Source organism: Centruroides vittatus, unplaced genomic scaffold, assembly GCF_030686945.1.
Source record: "Centruroides vittatus isolate TY-2023 unplaced genomic scaffold, ASM3068694v2 contig_400, whole genome shotgun sequence".
NCBI classification, from domain to species: domain Eukaryota; kingdom Metazoa; phylum Arthropoda; class Arachnida; order Scorpiones; family Buthidae; genus Centruroides; species Centruroides vittatus.
Window position 1 is genome coordinate 1,219,557 of NW_027122215.1, and position 21,139 is coordinate 1,240,695.

The 21,139-nt window shown below is 28.4% G+C and overlaps 1 protein-coding gene and 1 long non-coding RNA gene across 3 annotated transcripts in view; one reads left to right on the forward strand and one right to left on the reverse strand.

Annotated features, from left to right (window-relative positions):
* LOC136976413 (uncharacterized) overlaps nucleotides 1–21,139 on the forward strand; it is a 198,639-nt gene that overhangs the window by 136,276 nt on the left and 41,224 nt on the right. The window lies entirely within an intron of this gene.
* The window catches only part of LOC136976395 (TP53-binding protein 1-like), a 112,051-nt gene that overhangs the window by 57,118 nt on the left and 33,794 nt on the right, over nucleotides 1–21,139 (reverse strand). The window contains exons 5-10 of the mRNA XM_067271654.1: nucleotides 20,019–20,085; nucleotides 19,867–19,943; nucleotides 19,028–19,065; nucleotides 13,562–14,096; nucleotides 4,543–4,659; nucleotides 2,367–2,490 (exon numbers count right to left, since the gene is read on the reverse strand). Coding sequence (XP_067127755.1) covers nucleotides 2,367–2,490; nucleotides 4,543–4,659; nucleotides 13,562–14,096; nucleotides 19,028–19,065; nucleotides 19,867–19,943; nucleotides 20,019–20,085 — 958 coding nt within the window. The remainder of the gene's footprint in view (nucleotides 1–2,366; nucleotides 2,491–4,542; nucleotides 4,660–13,561; nucleotides 14,097–19,027; nucleotides 19,066–19,866; nucleotides 19,944–20,018; nucleotides 20,086–21,139) is intronic.

Consider the following 21,139-nt stretch of genomic DNA (forward strand, 5'->3'; position numbering starts at 1 on the left):
ATGGAAAATGTTGGATGATTGCAGGCATCTTCAATCAGTGGCTGCTTATGGTGGACAGCCAGATGATACAGAAGAAGAAAATAGCTCTTCTAGTAGATGACTATACTGCTCATAACAGTATACTATAATGGTGAAATATTCTAGTTTCCTTCCAATTGTACAGTACATCAGTGCTGCAACAACTAGATATGGGAATAATTCAGAGTTCTAAAACCAAGCACAAATTCCATTTAGTGCAGGCAGTGTTAATAAACATTGAAAGGAGTTCACAAATCCCTATAACATAAATTTAAAACAAGTATGTGAGATGATTGCCAACTGCTAGTGGAATTTGAAACCTGTTACAATCAAGAAATGCTGGAAAGATGCAAAACTTGTCTTCATTGAAAGGGACAACATGCCTGTCTTATCTAACAATGAGAATGACGACCTGGTATCAAATAGTGAGGCTAGTAACATGCCTGTGGTGTCACAAAGCAGAGACCTCCAGGAACTACTCCAAAAATCTTCTAGTATTACAGGAAACAGCATAGACATTGTGGCAGAAAAATATGTTTCTGTTGATAAGGAACCATATTTATTTAGACTGAACAGATGAAGAGTTAGGAAGAGTTAGGAATTGCAGAGTTAGGAACTGATGTCCAAGATTTAGAAAATGGAAAAAAATCAGTTCCATGTAAATTCCCCAGTATCTTAGAAGTTATTTCTCAAATGAAAACAATTAAACACATGGCAACCACAATTCCTGGTATTGGAAATGAACATCTGGTTGCTCTTGATGCAGTTCATTCAGTTTTTGTAAACCACAGCTTGCAAAAAATGAGCCAAAGCAAAATAAACTTTTTAAGACATCATAAAGTTCAAAACAATGTAATACAATATCCTGATTAATAAATAATACAGAAGAGAGTATTATTCAAATTATAATGATTAATATTTAAACTAATCTACACTTTTCTTAATGATCTCTGTTCTTAAATTTCAAGACCTCACTACAACAATAATCCTGATATAACAATACTATTTTCCTTGCCCCCAAAATATTATTGTAATGAGGTTTGACTGTATTAACTTTCAGAATCAAATCAACCACTACTAATTTCTGGAAAATAGGAAAGAGTTAATAATTAATCATTTTTATACTACATTATTAATATATAAAGATTGGTATTTGAATTATTTATATTGAATTTTATTTAAATTTAATTATATACAGTAGCCACTTGTTATATTGCAGATTTGGATACATAGTACTTTTTTTGGTCCCCAAAATTTAAAAGCATTGGAATCAATAAATTTTAAGTTATCAATTGTCACTGAATTTCTTTTTGCAATGAAGTACTGAATTTTATTCCTACCATTGTTCTTGAAACTATCACTGAAGGTGAAACAATAAATTAGTCAAGATCTAAATAAGCAAAACAGGCGGACAGATCAATTATCTGTATCAAATGTTTCCTTTTGATATTAAAAGTTGTAAATGAGGAGACAATACTTAAAACCAATAAATAAACAAGTTTCTGTGAATTGTAAATTTCACACCTTTATATGAATTGACAGTATTGTGCCAATTCACATTTTTGTGTGAAATTTCGAATTTACCTGCCTAATGTGTAGGGGAAAAGATTTCTTTATTTTTAAACAGAAAGGTCTAAAATTTTTATACAGTAGTAACTTTGTTTTTTAGAGAATTTTTACTCTGTAATTTTATAAGTTTTGATGTTCTATTATATGCTCAATATTTATTTTTTAAATTTTCAAGTACTGTATTTACAATTTTTATTGAAAAATATAAATTACATGAATTTGTAATAAGTGAAATCTGTGTAATAAAATGGCAACTGATATTTTGTTTTTATATCAACAGTATTTGCTTTAAAGGTCTTTGTTAAAAGAAACAATAATGCTAAATGAGCATTCATGATATTGATATTTACATAAACATCAATTAAATTGATATAACCATGAATAAAATTCAATATTGCAAAACTAAGCTTATTTTATATCAAAAACACTTGCTGATGAAAGAATAGAGGATAGAGATTCCATAGAATGTATAATCTGTTTAGTAAAAGCCCAGAATATTTAGTACTCGGTTATATCATGCAGCCAGATGTATTGTGCTTCTTTCTCTCTCAACAAGCACAATATAATGAGGAGCTACTGTATTTAAATTTCTTCTCAGATATACTGTAGAACATTCCAGATTATTTCATGAAACACTAACAGATAAACATTAGTAAAATACTAGAAAATTTTCTTACGATAAAATATGAAAATTAATAATAATTAACTTTTTTAATTTAACTTACAAAAAATTAAAATTAAAGTTAATATCAAATATTAAATTAGTTTAAATATCTTACCATTCCTCAGGTGATCTTTCAGAACTTTGTACTGTATTTGCATTTAACTTCTGAACACAGGAAAACACAGTTGATTCTTCTTGATTATTAGTATTTGAATTAATTTCTTGAATGCAAGAAGGTTCTACATCAAAATTGATAACATCAACCTCAAAAGTTATTAAATTAAAAATTTGTTTTAGAAAATTAAATACAATACATAGAGTTCCTATGGAATATATTTACTAAAACTTTAAAAACTATTTATTTTAATGTATTATATATAATATGAAAATAAAATGATATAATGTTAATATTATAAATTTCAAACTTATTTAGAAAAATTTTACTATCAATTATTAGAGAGTTTGCACAGCACAAAAAGTTATCCCTTAACCTTACTCTATAATGTCACAAGGTTAGTTGAGCTACTTTAAGGGTAAAAATTATAAAGAATGTTTCTTACAAAAATAATGTAAGGTCTGTATTTTAGACCAATCACAGAGTAGTACATAATGATACACACTAAACCCCTCCTTCTCTTGCTACACTTCAAGCACTTGTCAGTTGCCATTTTCTCTTTGTATGATTGAGAATTTTACACTTTTGTTTGTTTTTTTACTTAAAATTTTTTACTTAAAGTAAATGAATTATGAAAATAATTTCATAAACATATTCATTTGAAATTATCTTTTCACATTAACATAAATTGATAACAATTATCAATTAAATTATTGTTTTGTGTATTTTAAAAGACACAGGATTATCAAGTTGTTCATGATCCTTCAAAAGCTTTTTTAATCAAAGATACTAATAAATATATTTCAATTTCTTGTTGTGAGCCAAATAACAATAACTAATTTGGTATAGAAACCATGTTTATTTATTTTCCATACATATGACAGCAAAAGAAAAATATTACAATTATAAAAACTTGCACAACTTCTCTTTTGTCTGCTTAAATAAAGTCTCTTAACCTTACGTAATGATGTCATTAAGTAAGATTAAGAAACCTTACAAGAAGTGTGTGCAAACTCCCTATAAGTACATGTTAACTTTAATTATTATAACCCTTTAATTTATGTTACTTTATACATTTCAAAAAACCTACTTAAACATTTAAAATTAATGCAAAATAAAAAATGAAAGCAACTGTAAAATTAATTGGACTATATTTAATGGTCTAATGCATTCAAAATTATAAATTGTTTATTATGAATCAAACATTGCAGACAAATATGTTACCAACTGGACAATTTATAATTTAATACTCTTTTTATACCATTATGTAATCTTATTAATTTAACAATTGATCTTATTTTTGTGTTTGATATAATATTGGATGTTCATTTGTATTGTACACACACACACACACATGGCAAAAGCTCTCAAATATGTCTTGAATGACTGCCCTAAATGTTATAGCAAAAGATAACATACAGCTAAAACAAGGCTGTAAACAACTGAGAGAAAATAATGATTCATGGCAAGAAAATAGCTACCAGTGATACCATGTGGCTTAAGGCAGTCTGTTACTGGACCATAGATGACTGAAAATGCATGACAAATCATGCCACACTATCCAGTACTCAGAGGATATCATGTGAATGCTTCCTTTTCGAGTTTTGGTGTTGATGGAATTTTAGTATGGGACTGTTTTTCAGAATTAAGCCTTGTATCCACTTGTTCCTGTAATGGGAACATTCAACACAGTTATGTAACATTCTGGATAATTTTGTACTGTACATCCCACATTATGACTCAGTTTGAGGACTGATCAATCATAAACAGACTTGCTAACATTCTTATCCACAAAGTATAGTCTATAAGAGTGATTTGAGGACAATGATGTTCAAGAAATAAAATGGTCTGCATGGGTCTGAACCCAACTGAATACATCTGGGATGTATTATAAAGCATGGACTGAGAACCAGAACAAATTGTCCAACATTGATGGATAACCTCAATGCAGCTACTTTGGAAAAATTGTGCCAAATTTCTATAACAATTGTTAGCAAGTCTTTCCTAAAAGGCAGAAGCTGTTATCACTGCAAAAGATGGGTCAACAAGATATTGTTACCAATGTAATGTTGCACTTTCATTTATTTAGAGTTGTCCCATTACTTTTGGCCACACATTACATATATGTGTATACACATAAACAAAATTTTTTTAAATATATTTATAATTTACATACTGTGTATTTGAAATAAAGGCTTTGATGGATCTGATTTCTGTAAATCATCACTATTGTTATTATTTTCAGACATGTCCTTTAGAGATTCTTTAACTTCATTATTTTTATCTGAAGTAGCTACAAAAAATTAAAAAGAATTAATAAATTAGAAAATTCTTTTAAAAATTTTTCAAATAGTTCTATTATTAAATAAATATATTTATTAACAGTCTAATATAGAACATAATTCTAAATATTTGTAATTATATAAATTAATGATTTTCATTTAATTATAAAAGACAAAACTACAGCTTTATTTTGGCATCAATTTGTTTAAAACAAAATATATTTTCAAAAATGCAATTTTTATCATCAGTTCAATCAAATATTACAGCAAAACATCCAAGAGAAAATTCTTTCAGGCATATACAGACACAAATGCAATTCAACTTTATACATATATTCCGTAATACTCTATTCTACTCTATTTTTTAAAATGTCTTTCAGCTCTGCTCTTCTAATAGCTTTTTTTTTTATCAAGAAAATAATACAAACTTGATAAAACAATCCAGACATACTTTGCAAGTTCTTTGATAAAATTACAATTATCATTTTCAAGCATTTTAGATTAGAACAGAAAAAAATTTATTTTAAATTCAAAATAATGCTCCATTTTTAAAAACACATTTCGTTGATTACCTAAGAAAACATACAATATTAATACAGTCGACTAGCCTTAAAATGAACATCAATAAAGCAAATTCTCACTTTAAAGCAATGTTAATTTTCATGCAATGAAGTGAACAAAAATTTTACCAGACTTTGTTAAACCAAACTGTAATTTACCTTCACAACCCCAAGAAATAATCCTATTTCCAATAATGGTTGCTTTTTACATTTTTCAATATAAACAATAAGTGGTACTATAATAAATGTTCTATGTTGTATAGAATAGATTTCTTGTCCTAGTAAACAAAGACAGGTTCAGCCTCCAATTGTAGAGCAATTCAAACATCTGGTTTTAGCAGATCATTCTACTGTACTCATAAAATAGGGTTTAAAGTTTACAGATGCCCACACCTTTAAATAGATGTAGTCCCATGCAAACATGAGCTAGTTTGTATATTGGGGAGTGCATGCAGTGATGCCAAATTTAGCTACTTTATGCCAAATTTTGCTACTTTTTTACTCTTTTAGAGTTGCTGCAAACTACAGCTTTGTGGTGGCTCTTAAAATCAAAAAATATTTCCTATTTTTTCAAACAATCTTCAACAGAAAAAAAAATCAAGGTTTTTTTTAGTTTTTTGTTTTGTTTAACCACTCTGATATACCGCTCCAAGCTTCAATGGCAAATATCATCTCCTTCTAACTCTGTTTGATTTGAAAATCATTCAGAACATAAAATTTATTTACAAAAAGAAATGAATCTTATTTAACTTTAATTCAAAATATTATAATTTAGAGATTTCAATCATCTATTAAGCCTTAACTCCCTAAATTATACAAGCTTGACCTTGACCCTGTAAATCATTAATACAAATTTTCAATAAGGCGAATAACCTATCGTTCCCCTATAGATTCATATTAACATGAATTGACTGTATAGTGTATAGAATACAATGTATAAATAATACAGCAAATAAAATAAAGGTTTTACTTAGCTCAATATAATCCAGTAGTTGTTAGCTTATTAGTTCCTGTGTATGAAGAGTAGATGTTTGAAGAGCATTCATTGATCTGTTATTCTCACAACAATTTCTTCAAAAACTACAGACAGAAGCACACCCATTGGTACCCCCTTGTTTTTTCAAATAAAAATGATTGTTATAATGAAAATAGTTGTTATTAACAACTGTCTTTAATGTATCCCTTATTACTCAGATCTGTTCAGTGCTGACCCCAATATAACACTACAACCACTGGTACAGAGACTATGTCTAATATAATCAGATAAGTCACCAAATTTGTGATTTTTAGCCTTTAAAGAAGCGACAGTATAAGCTAGTGATCTAAGAAATTAGAGAGAAACAAAGCTAAGGAAGCTGAAATGAATGCAAACTTGCCCAGATTCAAGGCTTTTTTCATTTAGAAAATGATACACAGTCAAACTCAGTTATAACGAACACAAAGTTGAACTCTGATATGAGATCCTGGTTATAACAAGTAAATTACCACAATTTTAATTTGTGTGTATTTCCAAACATTTTCTTATGGTTATAATGAGGGTACTTCACGATATATTGAGAAAATTTTTGGTAGCTATGCAAACACACAAACATTCTTAATTGTTCAAGTAGTAAGAAATGTGATACAAAATTCTTGGAAGAGATAAAACTGAAAGGGTTACTTAATTTTATGACCACTGGATAATTAGTTTTATGACCTGCATTGATTATAGGCCATTTATCACTTAATTTTCTTTCTGGACTGTCTCCCTCTTTCTTGACTAACTTCCTGCCCTACTCTGCAAATTTACCTAATCAACACTACGATTGTAAAATTACTGTATACTCTAGTTAGAAACAAATGCTTATGAAAAAGTAGAAACTATTCACGAGTTAAAACATGGTGCTAAAAACATCAAAGTATGTAGATAGTTTGCTTTGTCATCTTCAACAGTATCAACATTATGAAATAATATAATATAATATTATAAAGACGTAGAGTTTGTAAGTTTGGATGTAGGATGTAATCTCTAAAACTACTCATCGGATTTCAAAAATTCTTTTACCAATATTTAGAATGGACCTTTAGGGTGGACATAGGCTGTATATTATTCCAATAAACATTTATATAAATTAAAAGACATCATCTAGGTAAGCGTTATATTTTTGGTGTCAGCAATCATCAATTTTAAGATTTGTAGCTAAAAAGACTAACTGAAATTGCATATATTATTAATTAGTATTATCTTTAATTACAAAAAGATAAATTGTTAAATATTAATTATATTGTAGTTTATATAACTATTAATAAAAATACAGTATAATTATCAGTGGCGTAGCTACAAATTTTGTTGCCCGTGGAATGCCCCCTATCTGTTTGCACCCAAAGCAGCCATCCATTCTCTCCCTAGTTCATCCTGCTCTTCATGAATATAATGAGTAATGGTTGTAATGAGGAAATCTTGCCAGTTCCCTAATGTTCATTATAATTGCATTTGACTGTATGTGTATATACACTAACCACAAGCCATGTAACCAGTTGACCTTGATCTTTCCAAAGTAGAGGACCTTATCTCAGATAAATCCATTTAGGTTTGTGCTAAATTCATCATATTTCAAGTATATATTAGTAAAACCTTTATTTTATTTGTTATATTTATGACTGGTTGGTAAAGTGAAATATAACTGTTGACTATTGAAATTTGACAGCTGAATATATAAATAAATTTAGAAAAAATTCAAATACTTTTGTTTGTTGAAATAGATCATCATCCAAAATAAATTATTATTTACTTCTGGTTGTGACACCCACATACACGTATACACAATACCGTATACGAATTACAAAAACACAACACTACTATAAAAACAGCGTCCACAATATATAACTTATTATTTACTTCTGTTTATTACTCAAATACAAGTAAACAAAAATACATTCAACTTTTCAAATGAGATTTTATTTTATTTAGTATATAAAATAAACTAATAATAATATTAACAATAGAATGTTTTTTTATATTATAGAGATTTTTTAATGAAATAAAACTTAAATACATCAAAACTTTTCTAAATTTCTAATTACACTTAAACCAAGCCTGACAAATAGCAATAAATGATATAAACAGATCTTAATCAGAATATAATATGGCTCTGATATCACAAGAGTCATATTTTGAATTGCTCTCTCTTCAGAATATTGTAAATTTATTAACTCATTTGTAATTAAATTAAATATCTACAAACATGAGGCAGATAATAGTAAGGGCTATCAACTATCAAGATTATTGATAAAGATGATATTAAGTTTATCACCAGTTATGGTCATTGTACTCCAAAGTTTAACATAAGGATCAAAACCCATAAAACACCTATTGCTTAACCTGTCAGCTGCGCACTCGATAATCCGAAACAACACCGCTGTTGCGTACAGGTTTTGTGGTTTTTAAAGTGGTTTTTCAATTTGCGATATCTCGCTTAAAAATCGTAGTAGATATAATCTGTTTGCAGTTTTCTATCACGTACATATTACACTTTACGATTGTTAATTTCAAAATATTATGTACGTTTAAAAAAATTAATAAAATTTAAGATTTTAAAATATTTAAAAAAATCGTTTTTTTATAAATTTTCCATTAATTTGTTACATACGTTACTTAGACATGTATATTTTCTGTCAAATAAAAAAAACTGCAGCTTTTTAAATCAACGTAGAGAAATAATACGGCCTATAGATTATAACGCCGATCGGCGTGGGGGGTGGTGGCCTTTCTAAATCTAGGTTAATACACTTTTATTACTGATGATGTGTATTTGATTCTATTTATACGTTATTTAATTTATTGTACTAATAGTAGACTATAATAAGCGATTATTACTTTATTATATTAGCGACTATACATATATATCTTATGTATTATGGAAGTACCACCATAACCGGAAGTACTTTGTTTTTTGAAAGATTTATGGCTGAATGGCTTTAAAAACAAGCTTATTTGTTAAATACGATAAATATACATAAAAATTTGTTAAATTCATGCTAAAAATAGATAAGAATAACGATTTATAATTGTTTGTTTACGTTTGTAGCTGACAATGTAGCTCGAAGTTGGTATAACTTTTTCTAAGAAAGTTCCCACCCCACAAACCCAAGTCAATGCTTATTGGTCAAAGAATAGTCATTTAGCTATAATATACCAATTAGAACTTAACGGGCATGCTAAATAGGATTTTATTGTCAAATGAACAAAAGAAAGGTCTCCCATAGACTTAACATGGAATGGAGGAGTTTTGTGCCTAAATTTAAAAATACGGGGTGGTAACAAATATCTTATTCGTTGAAACAGACTTAGTCTATATAGATAAAAGCCAATCAGTGCTTAAATCGCCACCAACTAGTTAATTACGAAAGAAAATTGACAGTTACTCCAACTGAAGTACTCCGCAACAGTTTAACGAAAACTGGTTACTCCAATAGCAGTACTCCGCAAACAACTGGTTAATAGACCTCTTGTTGACATCAAATTTTATTGCTTATATAATTTAGAATTATTTGTCAAATCTAAAATAAAATCCCTTGTAATTTATAAACACAGCATTAAGAGCACTGAAGAATTTCTAAATAACCTAAAGGAAGTCAAAATAGAAAATAGGTTTAAAATGTTGTCTTTGGATATCAAGAATATGTACCCTAGTACAGTAGAGCTTCATTTATCCGAAAGCTGATCAACCAAAATGTCGGTTAACTGAAAGCGTTCCAGTCAGACTGTGTCGTGCTGAATCAAACATTTTTGATAATCGATTAACTTCCAAAATAAAATTTTTTTGTTTTTATATTTTTCAATATATTTATTTTGTTTGTAAAATATAAAGAAATAATTTTTAATGATACAATAGCCATGATTATTATTTTAAAAAATTTACATTAGGCTTAACATTGATGAAAATTCTAAGTGAAGTGACACGCAATGGAGAAAATTTTCAACATGGGATAGGTTAATAAATTTTTTCGTACATAATCAGTTATCTGAAAAATAAGTTATCCGAACAACCCCAGTCCCCAACTGATTCGGATAAACGATGCTCTACTGTATTATCATTGATAAAATTGTTAATTCCCTCAGGTCTATAAATTGTGCTGATTGGCTCATTGACCTTGTCATCTCTATTTTATCGAACAACCATTTCCAATTTAATGGAAAATACTATACTCAAAACTCTGGTATACCTATGGGGTCCATTATTGGCTCTATCTTAGCTGAACTAAGTGTTATTGATATTGATACCTCCATTAATAATATCCATGGCATCAAATTCTTCAACAGATATGTTGACAATTGTTTTATAATGTATGATCCTGTAATCTTAGACCCTAATGATTTGGTTATGACTGTTAATGGTTTTGATAATAACATTAAATTTGAAGTTGAGAACGAACTTTGCAATAAATTACCATTCCTGGATGTTTTAGTTATAAGACATTCTAATATCCTTAAAATAGAAAATTACAAAAAATTATGTAATGTTAATAAGGTTACGAACTACCACTCACGTACTCCTTTGTTAAATAATGTACCCTGAAAACCTTTATCCGGTATATGACAAAAAAAAACCAAAAGAAAAAAGTTCACCACAAACATTTTCAATCTGAAATGGTAATAAGACAGCTAGAGAGCAAAGTCCTTCCATGGTTCCTCCCCAACATTCTTTTATATAGGAGGTACATTGACGATATCATAGTTTTCTGAAGGACAGTACCAGATATAAAGGCCTTTGTCAACATTGTTAATGTCAACCCTTACAGCTTGACCTTAGAACTCAAACAAGCCAGTTGCAAGCAGGTCCACTTCCTGGACATAAATATTAGAAAGGAGGGGACGGGCATCCACACATCCATTTTCTGCAAACCATGTTCCATGTCCACCTACATACCTGTCAGGTCGTGTGACCATTTTCATATAAGATTGAAGCATACAACGCTTTAATTAGAAGGGCGTTTACTCATTCATTTACTGCGAAAGTTCTTGCTGCTGCAAGAGCTTGTGCAGTAGATGAATGAATAAACTGAGCAATTGCAAGTTATTGCTTATACAGCGTGTTGCCTCCGCACATGGGTACCCAAAGCTTACCCATAAATTAATTGAACACTATCACCGCACACGCTTGCAACACACCGACACAGCTGACTTGCGAAGCAACAACCATCCTGATGTTGTAGAACGGGTCCTTATCATGTATAATCTGTATGTAAAAATGCTATGTACCGAGATTACCAAGAAACACCGTGTTCAGATCACATTTAGGAGATGTCCGATCATCTTTGACATCCTCTGCAATGGGAAAGACCCCCCCAACCAGAACAGACTACCTGGCATGTACAGTATCCCCATTAGGTACAACAGATTTGATAGGGACCTCGTTTACATCAGATCGACGAAACACTCCTTGGGAGTAAGATTACAGGAGCGCATAGCAGACATACATCATGCGAGAAATACTACTGCTCTTGCCACTTACGCTGATGATCATGACATTGTGGCGGCCTTTAACCAGGTGAAGCTCATCCGCACTTCATCCCACACGGAACAGCTAAAATGGCTAGAGGCCATTCACATATATAAATCGAGCCTCAACTCCACGTGCATCAATTATAAAGACGAATTGATTTTGTTGGTAGTCTGGCAGGCATTGATGGATGCCAATCTTTAAATGTCAAGATCTTAAGCCTTACAAATATGCAGGCGCGGCTTGCGTAGCAGATTCGATGGTTTTTTGTAATCTGTATGTTCTATGTTCCATCAGAAATTCTGTTTAACACCTGATTAAGAACTCAGAGCAGTTCAAAAATGTTTGTGTGAACTTTTTTCTTTTGTTTTTTTGTCACACACTGGATATAGGTTCTCAGGGTACATTATTTAATACACCCTAGTGTTATGTGTTGTTATTTACTCCTGTATTCATAAAAAGAAACATTTTCGTCAATTTCATCAAAAAGATATTTATTTAATACAACTACCTCTGATTATAAAAACATTGAGATCACAGATGTTGTTAAGATCTTCTTATTAAATAATCACCCAAAAGTACTTCCAGACAAATGGCTAAAACAATCTAAGTATAATAATAACACTAATGTCCATACTGTTATTCTTATTAACAACAATTGTACAAAAAAGTTTTATAAATTTACATATGTCAAAAATATGTTTGAGAAAATTAAAACAGTCTTAAATAAAACCAACATCAATTTGATCCCTGAACTTTGTAACAAAACTCAAAAACACATACAACCAAACCACCCAAACAATATGGTTAAAGCCCTTAAAAAAGTAATGTGATATACAGGTTTAACTGCAACTGTACTAATTCTATGACCTATGCTGGTGAAACAAAAAGATGCCTTGATGTTCATATAAAAGAACACATTAATGCCATCAAATACAATTGTGAATACTCTGCTGTTACTAAACACTGCAATCTATATGGTTAGGTGTTAAAATTTATGAAGGATGGCTCAATTATATTTTTTAAAAAACAAAATATCTTTGTGTTATGACTCTATCTTGTTAAAACTGTTGTATAATTGTAATTGTAACATATGTTGTCACCACATGTGCACCAGATGTTGAATGTAACACACCTCCTTTGTAACTGCTTCCTACACCTTGTAATGCCACCTTCAACTCTGTTGTCTTACTGTTTTTGGTATGTATATAATTTGCCTGTATAACATTATTACATAACTGTTAACCTATTATTGCACTAACTTATAACTGTTTGTATCAGTACCCTGTACATCATGCCACGGCAATGTTATGAAGATTTTTTACACTTGTCTACATTGATGATGCTTACTGCTCATACAGTTATAGTAGTGTGTTTATCTTTATCTTGTATAGTTTTAAGTATATTACCAATTGAAGAGGGACTATTTTCTATTGGAAAATAGTCCGAAATGTATTTTGGGTCTTTTTGTTTTCACTCATGTACTCAATTTTACTATACAATTCCTTTTTTGTTTTTATTAAATGTTTTTATTTTGATTCCTGAGTATTTATGCCTATTATCACTGGTGTGATAAGCCCTTACTATTACCTGCCTCATATTTGTAGATATTTTATTTTATTATAACAAGGGCTAAAAGCAATTTTTGTAATAATTTCATTTGTAATTATTAAATTTAATACAAAATAGCAGCTTCACTGTCTACCTTTAGTCCAAATTACATAACATCTTATAATCAATTAGCCATATTATAGCTAGGATAAAATTCAGCAATGCTGTTTGTTTATTAGACAATTTGTATTGATAACATAACTATGAATACTTCTATTCAATAAAATTTCATAAATTTTCTAAATATTTTTTTTACTTACCTTCTTCACTTTTATTTTCTGTAAGATTTTCTGTAGCATTTTCAGCATCTTTATCAACTGGAGATGGACTTTTTTCAGTCTCAATAGGTTGAGTAGCAGCCGAGAGTTGTAAACACCAATCATTTTGTTCATTATCTTCTTGTAAATATGTACATGCAGTTTTTAATTCAGAAGTAGAATCAGGTGAAATGCCACTAGATTCTTCATTAGTGCTTACTTTACTTGTCTGATTTTCACCATCAAGTATTTCAGATATGCTTTCAGTTTTATTAGCTGAATTCTCATCACTCCTATCTATCTGATCTACTAAATCTTTTGAATTATCAGACACAGAATTTTTTGTACTTAAATTATCATCTATATGTCTTCTCTTTGCTGGAGGTGACATTGGTTCACCTTCTGATAATGTTTTTTGTTCTGATGGAATACTCATTGACTTATCTGTATTATCTACACATTCTGAATTTGAAGTAATTTCAGAATGTGAATTTAAATCTTTCTTTTCGGTTTCAGTGGTATCTAAAGAATCTTCATTCTGTATTAAAACAAATTTGAGATGTAATACGTAAAAATTCAAGCAATTTATAATTTTATTATAATTATATTTACAGCATTTATATTTAAATCTGTATTTCTCAATAATTCATATGTTATAATAAAATATTTTATTAGTTATAATTTTATATTGATTGTAATAACATATTGTTTAAATTTAACAATGTAATAATATTTGTATATACAAACATCTTAAAACCCTATATATTAATAATAAGCCAAACAACTACCAGATTACATCGGGCTACTTTTCTGCAATTATTTTTTAATTAATTTCTAAATAATTTGTTACTAGAGGGAGATGTTAGACAGCATCTCTTATTAAATTTAATAAATGTAATCCAGTTGTTGTTTGGCTTAGTAATATTTGTCTCTCAATTTACATAGAACAAACCTGTAAATCAGAATCAATAATCAGTAGAAAATAACATATTACATTCCAAAACATTTACCATATAGAATATCTTACAAAGCTTTGGAAACATGTCTCTCATATCTAAATGAAAAACTATTTATATAAATAGATATGGGAATCCTTTTGTGAAAAATTATTTCAGAATATTTAATACAGAAGTATACTACTCATTATATTAAAACATTTCATAAGTTTATTCTTTATCATAAATCTTTACATCCAAATTGGCTACTTTACAATGATTCTAAAAAACAAAAAAAAAAAAAGAAGCAAATTAAGTATTGTAACTATTCTGACTAAAAGAAGAAACATTCAAAACAAAAATTAAATGCATATCATCATAATCTATTCTTTTTTACATACTTCAGAAACACAATTACATAGCAGAGACAGACTCTTCTCTGCTCAGTATGTAAAACTTGTTAAAGTTGTCCTGGGGCCATATTCTGGTCACTGTCTCTGGTCTCTTGTCTCTCACAAGCCAGTTGCTGATTGGCTAATCAAAATGATTAGCCAATCAGCAACCGGCTTATGAGAGACAAGAGACCAGAGACCAGAGACAGTGACCAGAATACGGCCCCTGGAGGTGGCACAATGTAAAAATATATAATAAAATATATTTTTTTTTATCAATATATTTTTACATTGTGTAACCACCAGAGGAACAATTTTAAATTTTATGTACTGAGGGAAAGAAGAATCTCAAAATAAAGGTCAATTTTGCTGTGGGACTGTTGTGTTTTTGAGTTGTGAAAAAAAGGACAGATTATGAAGACATTATTTTCATTTTTTTTTAGTGTTTATTATATTATACAGAATTTTTTATTGTATATTTTTCTTTGGATCTGTTCTTTAAACTTCACTCACTGTTAAAAGATGCATTGATTAAATCAACAAAAACAATCATGTAATTGAAGAAATGATATGTCTATTGTATGCTAAATTCAAGCAAGTTGTAATGTTACATATACACAATACATACACATACAAAATGCTAAATTCAAATATAAATTGAACAAACAAGAAATTTTCAGGGATTACTATTCTGTCCCACATAGTATGTATCAAAAGTTTTCCAAAAATACTACAACAGATGTCAATATTTTTCAGTACATATATATAAATATTACCAAATAGCACCAATAAAAATTAAAATTCTGAATATATATGAGGCATTTTGTATACATCAATAGTTGTAAAAGGTTTAAAAAGCAATAGTTTTACATAGTTAAATATAATACTAAAATTCTGTAATACTCATATATTATTAAACTATTTTATACTTTTATACATTTAAAAATATTTGCAAGCTAAAGAGAATCACAAATATCTGTATGTAATAAAGTATATAATTTTATTTTAATCATTACAGTTTTAGCTTTATAAGCCAACTTTGTTAAATCAAATATCTTGCTATGTTAAATTTTATTTATATCCTAACATAATTTCCATAAACTCAATACACTTTTTATGTTTGTAAATCAAAACAGTTTTGAAAGCATTTTTTCTCAACTTGAAATCCAGTTTCTGTGAATTTAGTTTAGGTTTAATTCTGTATGCTTTCTATAGTGTTCATGAGAGAATAGATTGCATTAAGACAGACTCAAAATAAATGCAAACATTTAACAATGTACAGGTATCACTCATATAACATGGTAGTTTTGTTCCAAAAGATTGCCCTGTTACGTGAATCTATGCTATACAAAACAAACGACTAATACAAAACATGAGGTTACGTTCCAGAAGTTAGCAAAATTATATTATTCTTTTTTGTTAGTAAGAGAAATATGTTTATTAAAGCAATCTATAATTTATTTCCAATCAATAATTAATTAACAATCACAATCAAAAGTACTGTATTATGCATTAATATTAATTTTAGTTAAACAAAGGAGTTTTCTTTTTTTCCAAAATATCATCATCACCTCAGCTTTATTGTTGATCTTGAGCAGAAGTATCAGCAACATTTTCATATTTTTTATTTTTATCATAAAAATTTTTTCATGGATGACAAAATAAAAATATGTTATTAATCGAGAGTTTGTTCTAGCAAGTTGCATTTGTTCAGTTGCGTACCAAATGAATTTTTTCCAGAATTTGTTTGAATACCAAATCGTTGGAGTTGGAAACAGTTCAAGTACAAAGATACCACCATATTTCATTCATCATTTTACAAATGATTGCTTACCTACAGTTAAAAAAGTTTAATAACACTTACCTAAAAATGTTTAAATAAACTTTACTAAATACAAAAATTAATCTATAAAAAGAAAGCACAATGACAGCTTTAAGGGCTAAAGTCTGAAATAATGACAATGACACCTGGATGATAGGAAAGTTAGTGCAATTTTTTTCTTCCTTGTCCTATTAGTTTTCATTAAAGTAAACCTGATGTAAAGTACAGTACAAAATAATTTGAAAATTTTAATATTCTAAAATCCATGGGCAAATTTGAGACATGCATGCTTACTTGAGTAAAAAAAGTATCAAATAACAAAGTTTACACTTAAAAATTGTGAAACTTTGTATGAAGGATTTTCAAAACCGTGTTGTAGAAATACTGTGTTCTACAAGAGATACTTGTATATACTGTAGTTACTTGACATATTACAACCTCCAAAATCTACAGAACAGATGTACAAAATATCTAATGGCATTTAAGACCTATAGTAATGATTTTATCCTTAGATACAAATTGGATCAATGAAATCTTACAGCTAATATTCTTTTTTAAATTTTCCAAACCCATTTCAATAAATTTTTAAAATTTAATAAAGCACCTACATATTAACAAATTAATAATTTATTGGCTAACCAAATCTAAACATTCATCTATACTTTCTTTCTTGGACATACCCTCACAAATAGTCAAAAAATTTGTATTATATGTACCCATTTTTTATCAACATCAGAAAGCAGTACATCATTGTATGAACCATTTTCATTTTGAAGCAAAAAGAAATGATAAGTAACAAAAAAAAACTAAACATCTGTTAATAATAGTAGAAGTGTCTATAATTTAAGTTGTCAAGAAATGTATTTAAAAAAAATCTGATATCACAAAAGAATTTGATATTCCATTGAGCACCCTCTCTATGTGATTATCTGCAAAACATGAAAAGCATTTTAAAAGCTTTCAATGAGCAATGGCATCATATAAAACAGAAAAGAAAGCATAAGCATGAGTATTTATAATTTTTTTCATTAATGCTAAGTATATCTTGTTACTTTGTTCTACATATATACAGTAAAAGTTTGTCAATCCAACACCTGAAAATCCAAAATGTCCAGTAACCCAAAACATTGCTTCAATTTTTCAATTTATATCAAGTATAAAGAATAATTTATTAACATAAATAAGATAAAGTTAAATAAAATTTATTATAAAGACTTATATGTACTGTATGAAAAACTTTCTTAAAAAAAACTGATTGAAAATTAACACCTCTGAGAATTAGTCAATAATCTAGAACTGTCTGACAAATTAATGCCAAACAATCTGCTGAATTATCGGGCTATTTTTGGGCTACATTAATTTATTTGGCAGATCATTTGGCATTAATTAAGTAAATCAGGTTATGAGTTGTTATTATATGCTGTCCGACAATAATTTTGCATGCAAATATCCTGCAAATCAAAATTTGTTTGGATATGATGCATTAAGACCCTGTACATAAATACAGTACAAGTCAAGAAAGTAATTATTATATGCATATGAATCTATATAAATACACACCCACAACCGTTATGAACGGGTTACAATCTAGTGGCGCCATCTCTTGCACCAACTAGTAAATAAATTTAATTTAGAATAATCTGGAAGAAAAGAATCAGTCTGAAGCGGGACTCAAACCCGCAACTCCCGCTTACCATGCGGACGCGTTGCCAGTTATGCTACCCGGACCTTTGTTCCAATCTCCTCTTCCAGCCCATATAAGCCAACGACCATCGACGGCTGTTATGGCGCTGACTGGGGATGCCTCTGCGCCCTTGGCCCGCCTCCACACGGGCAACTCAGCCGGCCTGTGGGTGTGTATTTATATAGGTTACTATATTAAAGGGTTAGTGGATGTTTATTTGTGCATATGAATCATTGTAAATGTTTATTTTTGCAATAACATGTTCATTAATGTTTTCTGCAACTTTTTCAAACAGTACAGTCATGTACTGTATCATCTTCAAACAGATTACAAAGCATGCATAAACAAATTGGAATCTTACAGTCTATCTGCATTGTCTGTATTTATGATTTTATTAAAGTAATGGTAATTTTTTTAACTCAAAATTTTGTTAACTTGAAAATTCATATCTATACCTTTCACTTTAAGTTATCAACAGTCTATTGTATATTATAGATTTTATTATAACTTACATTTGAAAAGATACATTTCCTTCACTACGTTAAATTAAACTGCATAAATTAAATAATAAGTATATTACTTAAAATAAACAATATTAATTTGAATTATTTTTAATATATAAATAAAATACTAAACCTTTTTTATATTCTCTGGTTCAAAGTTGTCCTTTGTTCCTAGGAAAAAAATAATACAAAAAATTTATACAAAATTTTATTAAAAACTATTCTAATTCTGCAGTTATTAGTAAGGATCTGTTTACATCTAGTTATTTTTATATACAGAGTAATCATAATTAGTTACCTATTCCAAAGAAATCTATTAGCCCAACAATTGTAAAACTTAATAACGGAGATAATAAGGAAAACTTAAATAAAAAATTAAAAAAACTAGTTCTAATCCATGTGAATAGTGAAAAAAATTTAAATAACTATAACAAAAATTCCACTTAGATTCATAAGCATTGGATTTGCTTAATTTTGTATCAATAATGATATATTTTTATAAAAAATAAATAATAACTTCTATCTGGTAGGAGACATGATATTAAATTATCTCTTTAAAGTAAAGGCATTCGATGGAAGTGATCATTTCCTCAAAATAAAAATGTTTGATAGAAAAACTGATTTTAAAAACAGATAGCATACTATCTAGTGTTTACAAAATTTCTTCTGTAACTTCTACCCCTGATGACAAACATCTGTAAGATCTCTGATACAGAAATAAATAATAGACTAAAAACAAAATTACAGTACTTTCCATTTTCTTTTTTATGAAACCATTACATATCTTTAAGAAATAACTAAATTACTTTAATTTTTAATTATCAATAAAGAAATATGCATCTACTAACATTCAAAAAATCAAAACATTTCTTAAAATTTTTCAATATTTTAAAAGTTTAATTTATTCAAATATTTTAAATTTTCAATGTATTTAAAATGAAGAACACACAATCTATAAAGGTATAATCATACCATTTGACTGTATAGGAGTACTTGCTGCCAAGACTGGACTTGAAGTATAACTTGGTGATAATGTAATGATAAAATTGCTGGAAAAAAAATCAAGAAATAAAATATTACATCACTTAGTGATAATTTCTATTTAATCATATTTATTTTGTTACCTATCATCAACTTCTGATTCACAGGATAGCTGAAGAACAGAAACAGGGTCATTTTGTGATTTTGAATCTAAATATAAGTATAAAAAGAATTCATTACATAGAATCCAAAATAAAATTTAAATTATTACAATAAACTTAAACTTTATGATACACTTAAAAAATTTTATTACAAAAATCATAATATTTATTATAATTTTATTTTATTTTTTAATGTGTAGAATCCTTATAAGAAACATTTTAGAATACTTTGTCTTAAACTGAAAATAGCATTCATTACCAAAACTGAATGTTTGAATTTCATTATTTATTTGTTTCTTAATCTGTGATTTATATATGTAACAAACAGTAAGAAAATAGCTATCACAAACAGATGTAAATTTACTTATAGATAAACCAGTCTAATCAATTGAGAACTGCCCAGAGAACTGTGCTAAACTGGATAAAATTTTGTTAAGACTAGATAATGACATTTATTCAAGTATATCCAATGATAACATGGAAAGTCTTGTTGGATAGTTACAATACTGTATGTGAATGATCATCCATAGAATAACGAAAGAAATCAAGAATATACATAATTTAATTTAATTATATTATAATTTAATTTAAACTCAAATAATTAGTTAAACTTAAGCCTGAACTGTCTATTTTTCAAAAATACTATTGATCCAGAGAAGAATTCAACACTCATTCAGGGTTGACATTTTCTTCAAAAATTTTCCAACATCTTCCAAGAATTTTGTTAATTACATTTAAAACTAATTTCTAATCATTAATCTTTATACAAAAATATGACTTAACTGCCCATCTTTAGGCCAAAAATTTGGATATTTATTAAGAGATATTCATATTAATTTAGTTAAAAAACACATTTTTGACTGTATTGATTATTCATCTTTGAGTTTTAAGCATAATATAAAATGTATTTATTTTATTAATTAAAGTTAACTTCAATATAGTCTGAAAAATAATGCTGCAATTTAGAGGTAAGGTCAGTTCAAAATAATAAAATAAATATGAGTGAACTCATTAGAACAGAGACAGAATGGAAAGGTAAAATGATTAATCCTTGCTCTACTTTGGGTTTATAAAATTCTTTTTGCTCAAGTTTTGAAAATAAA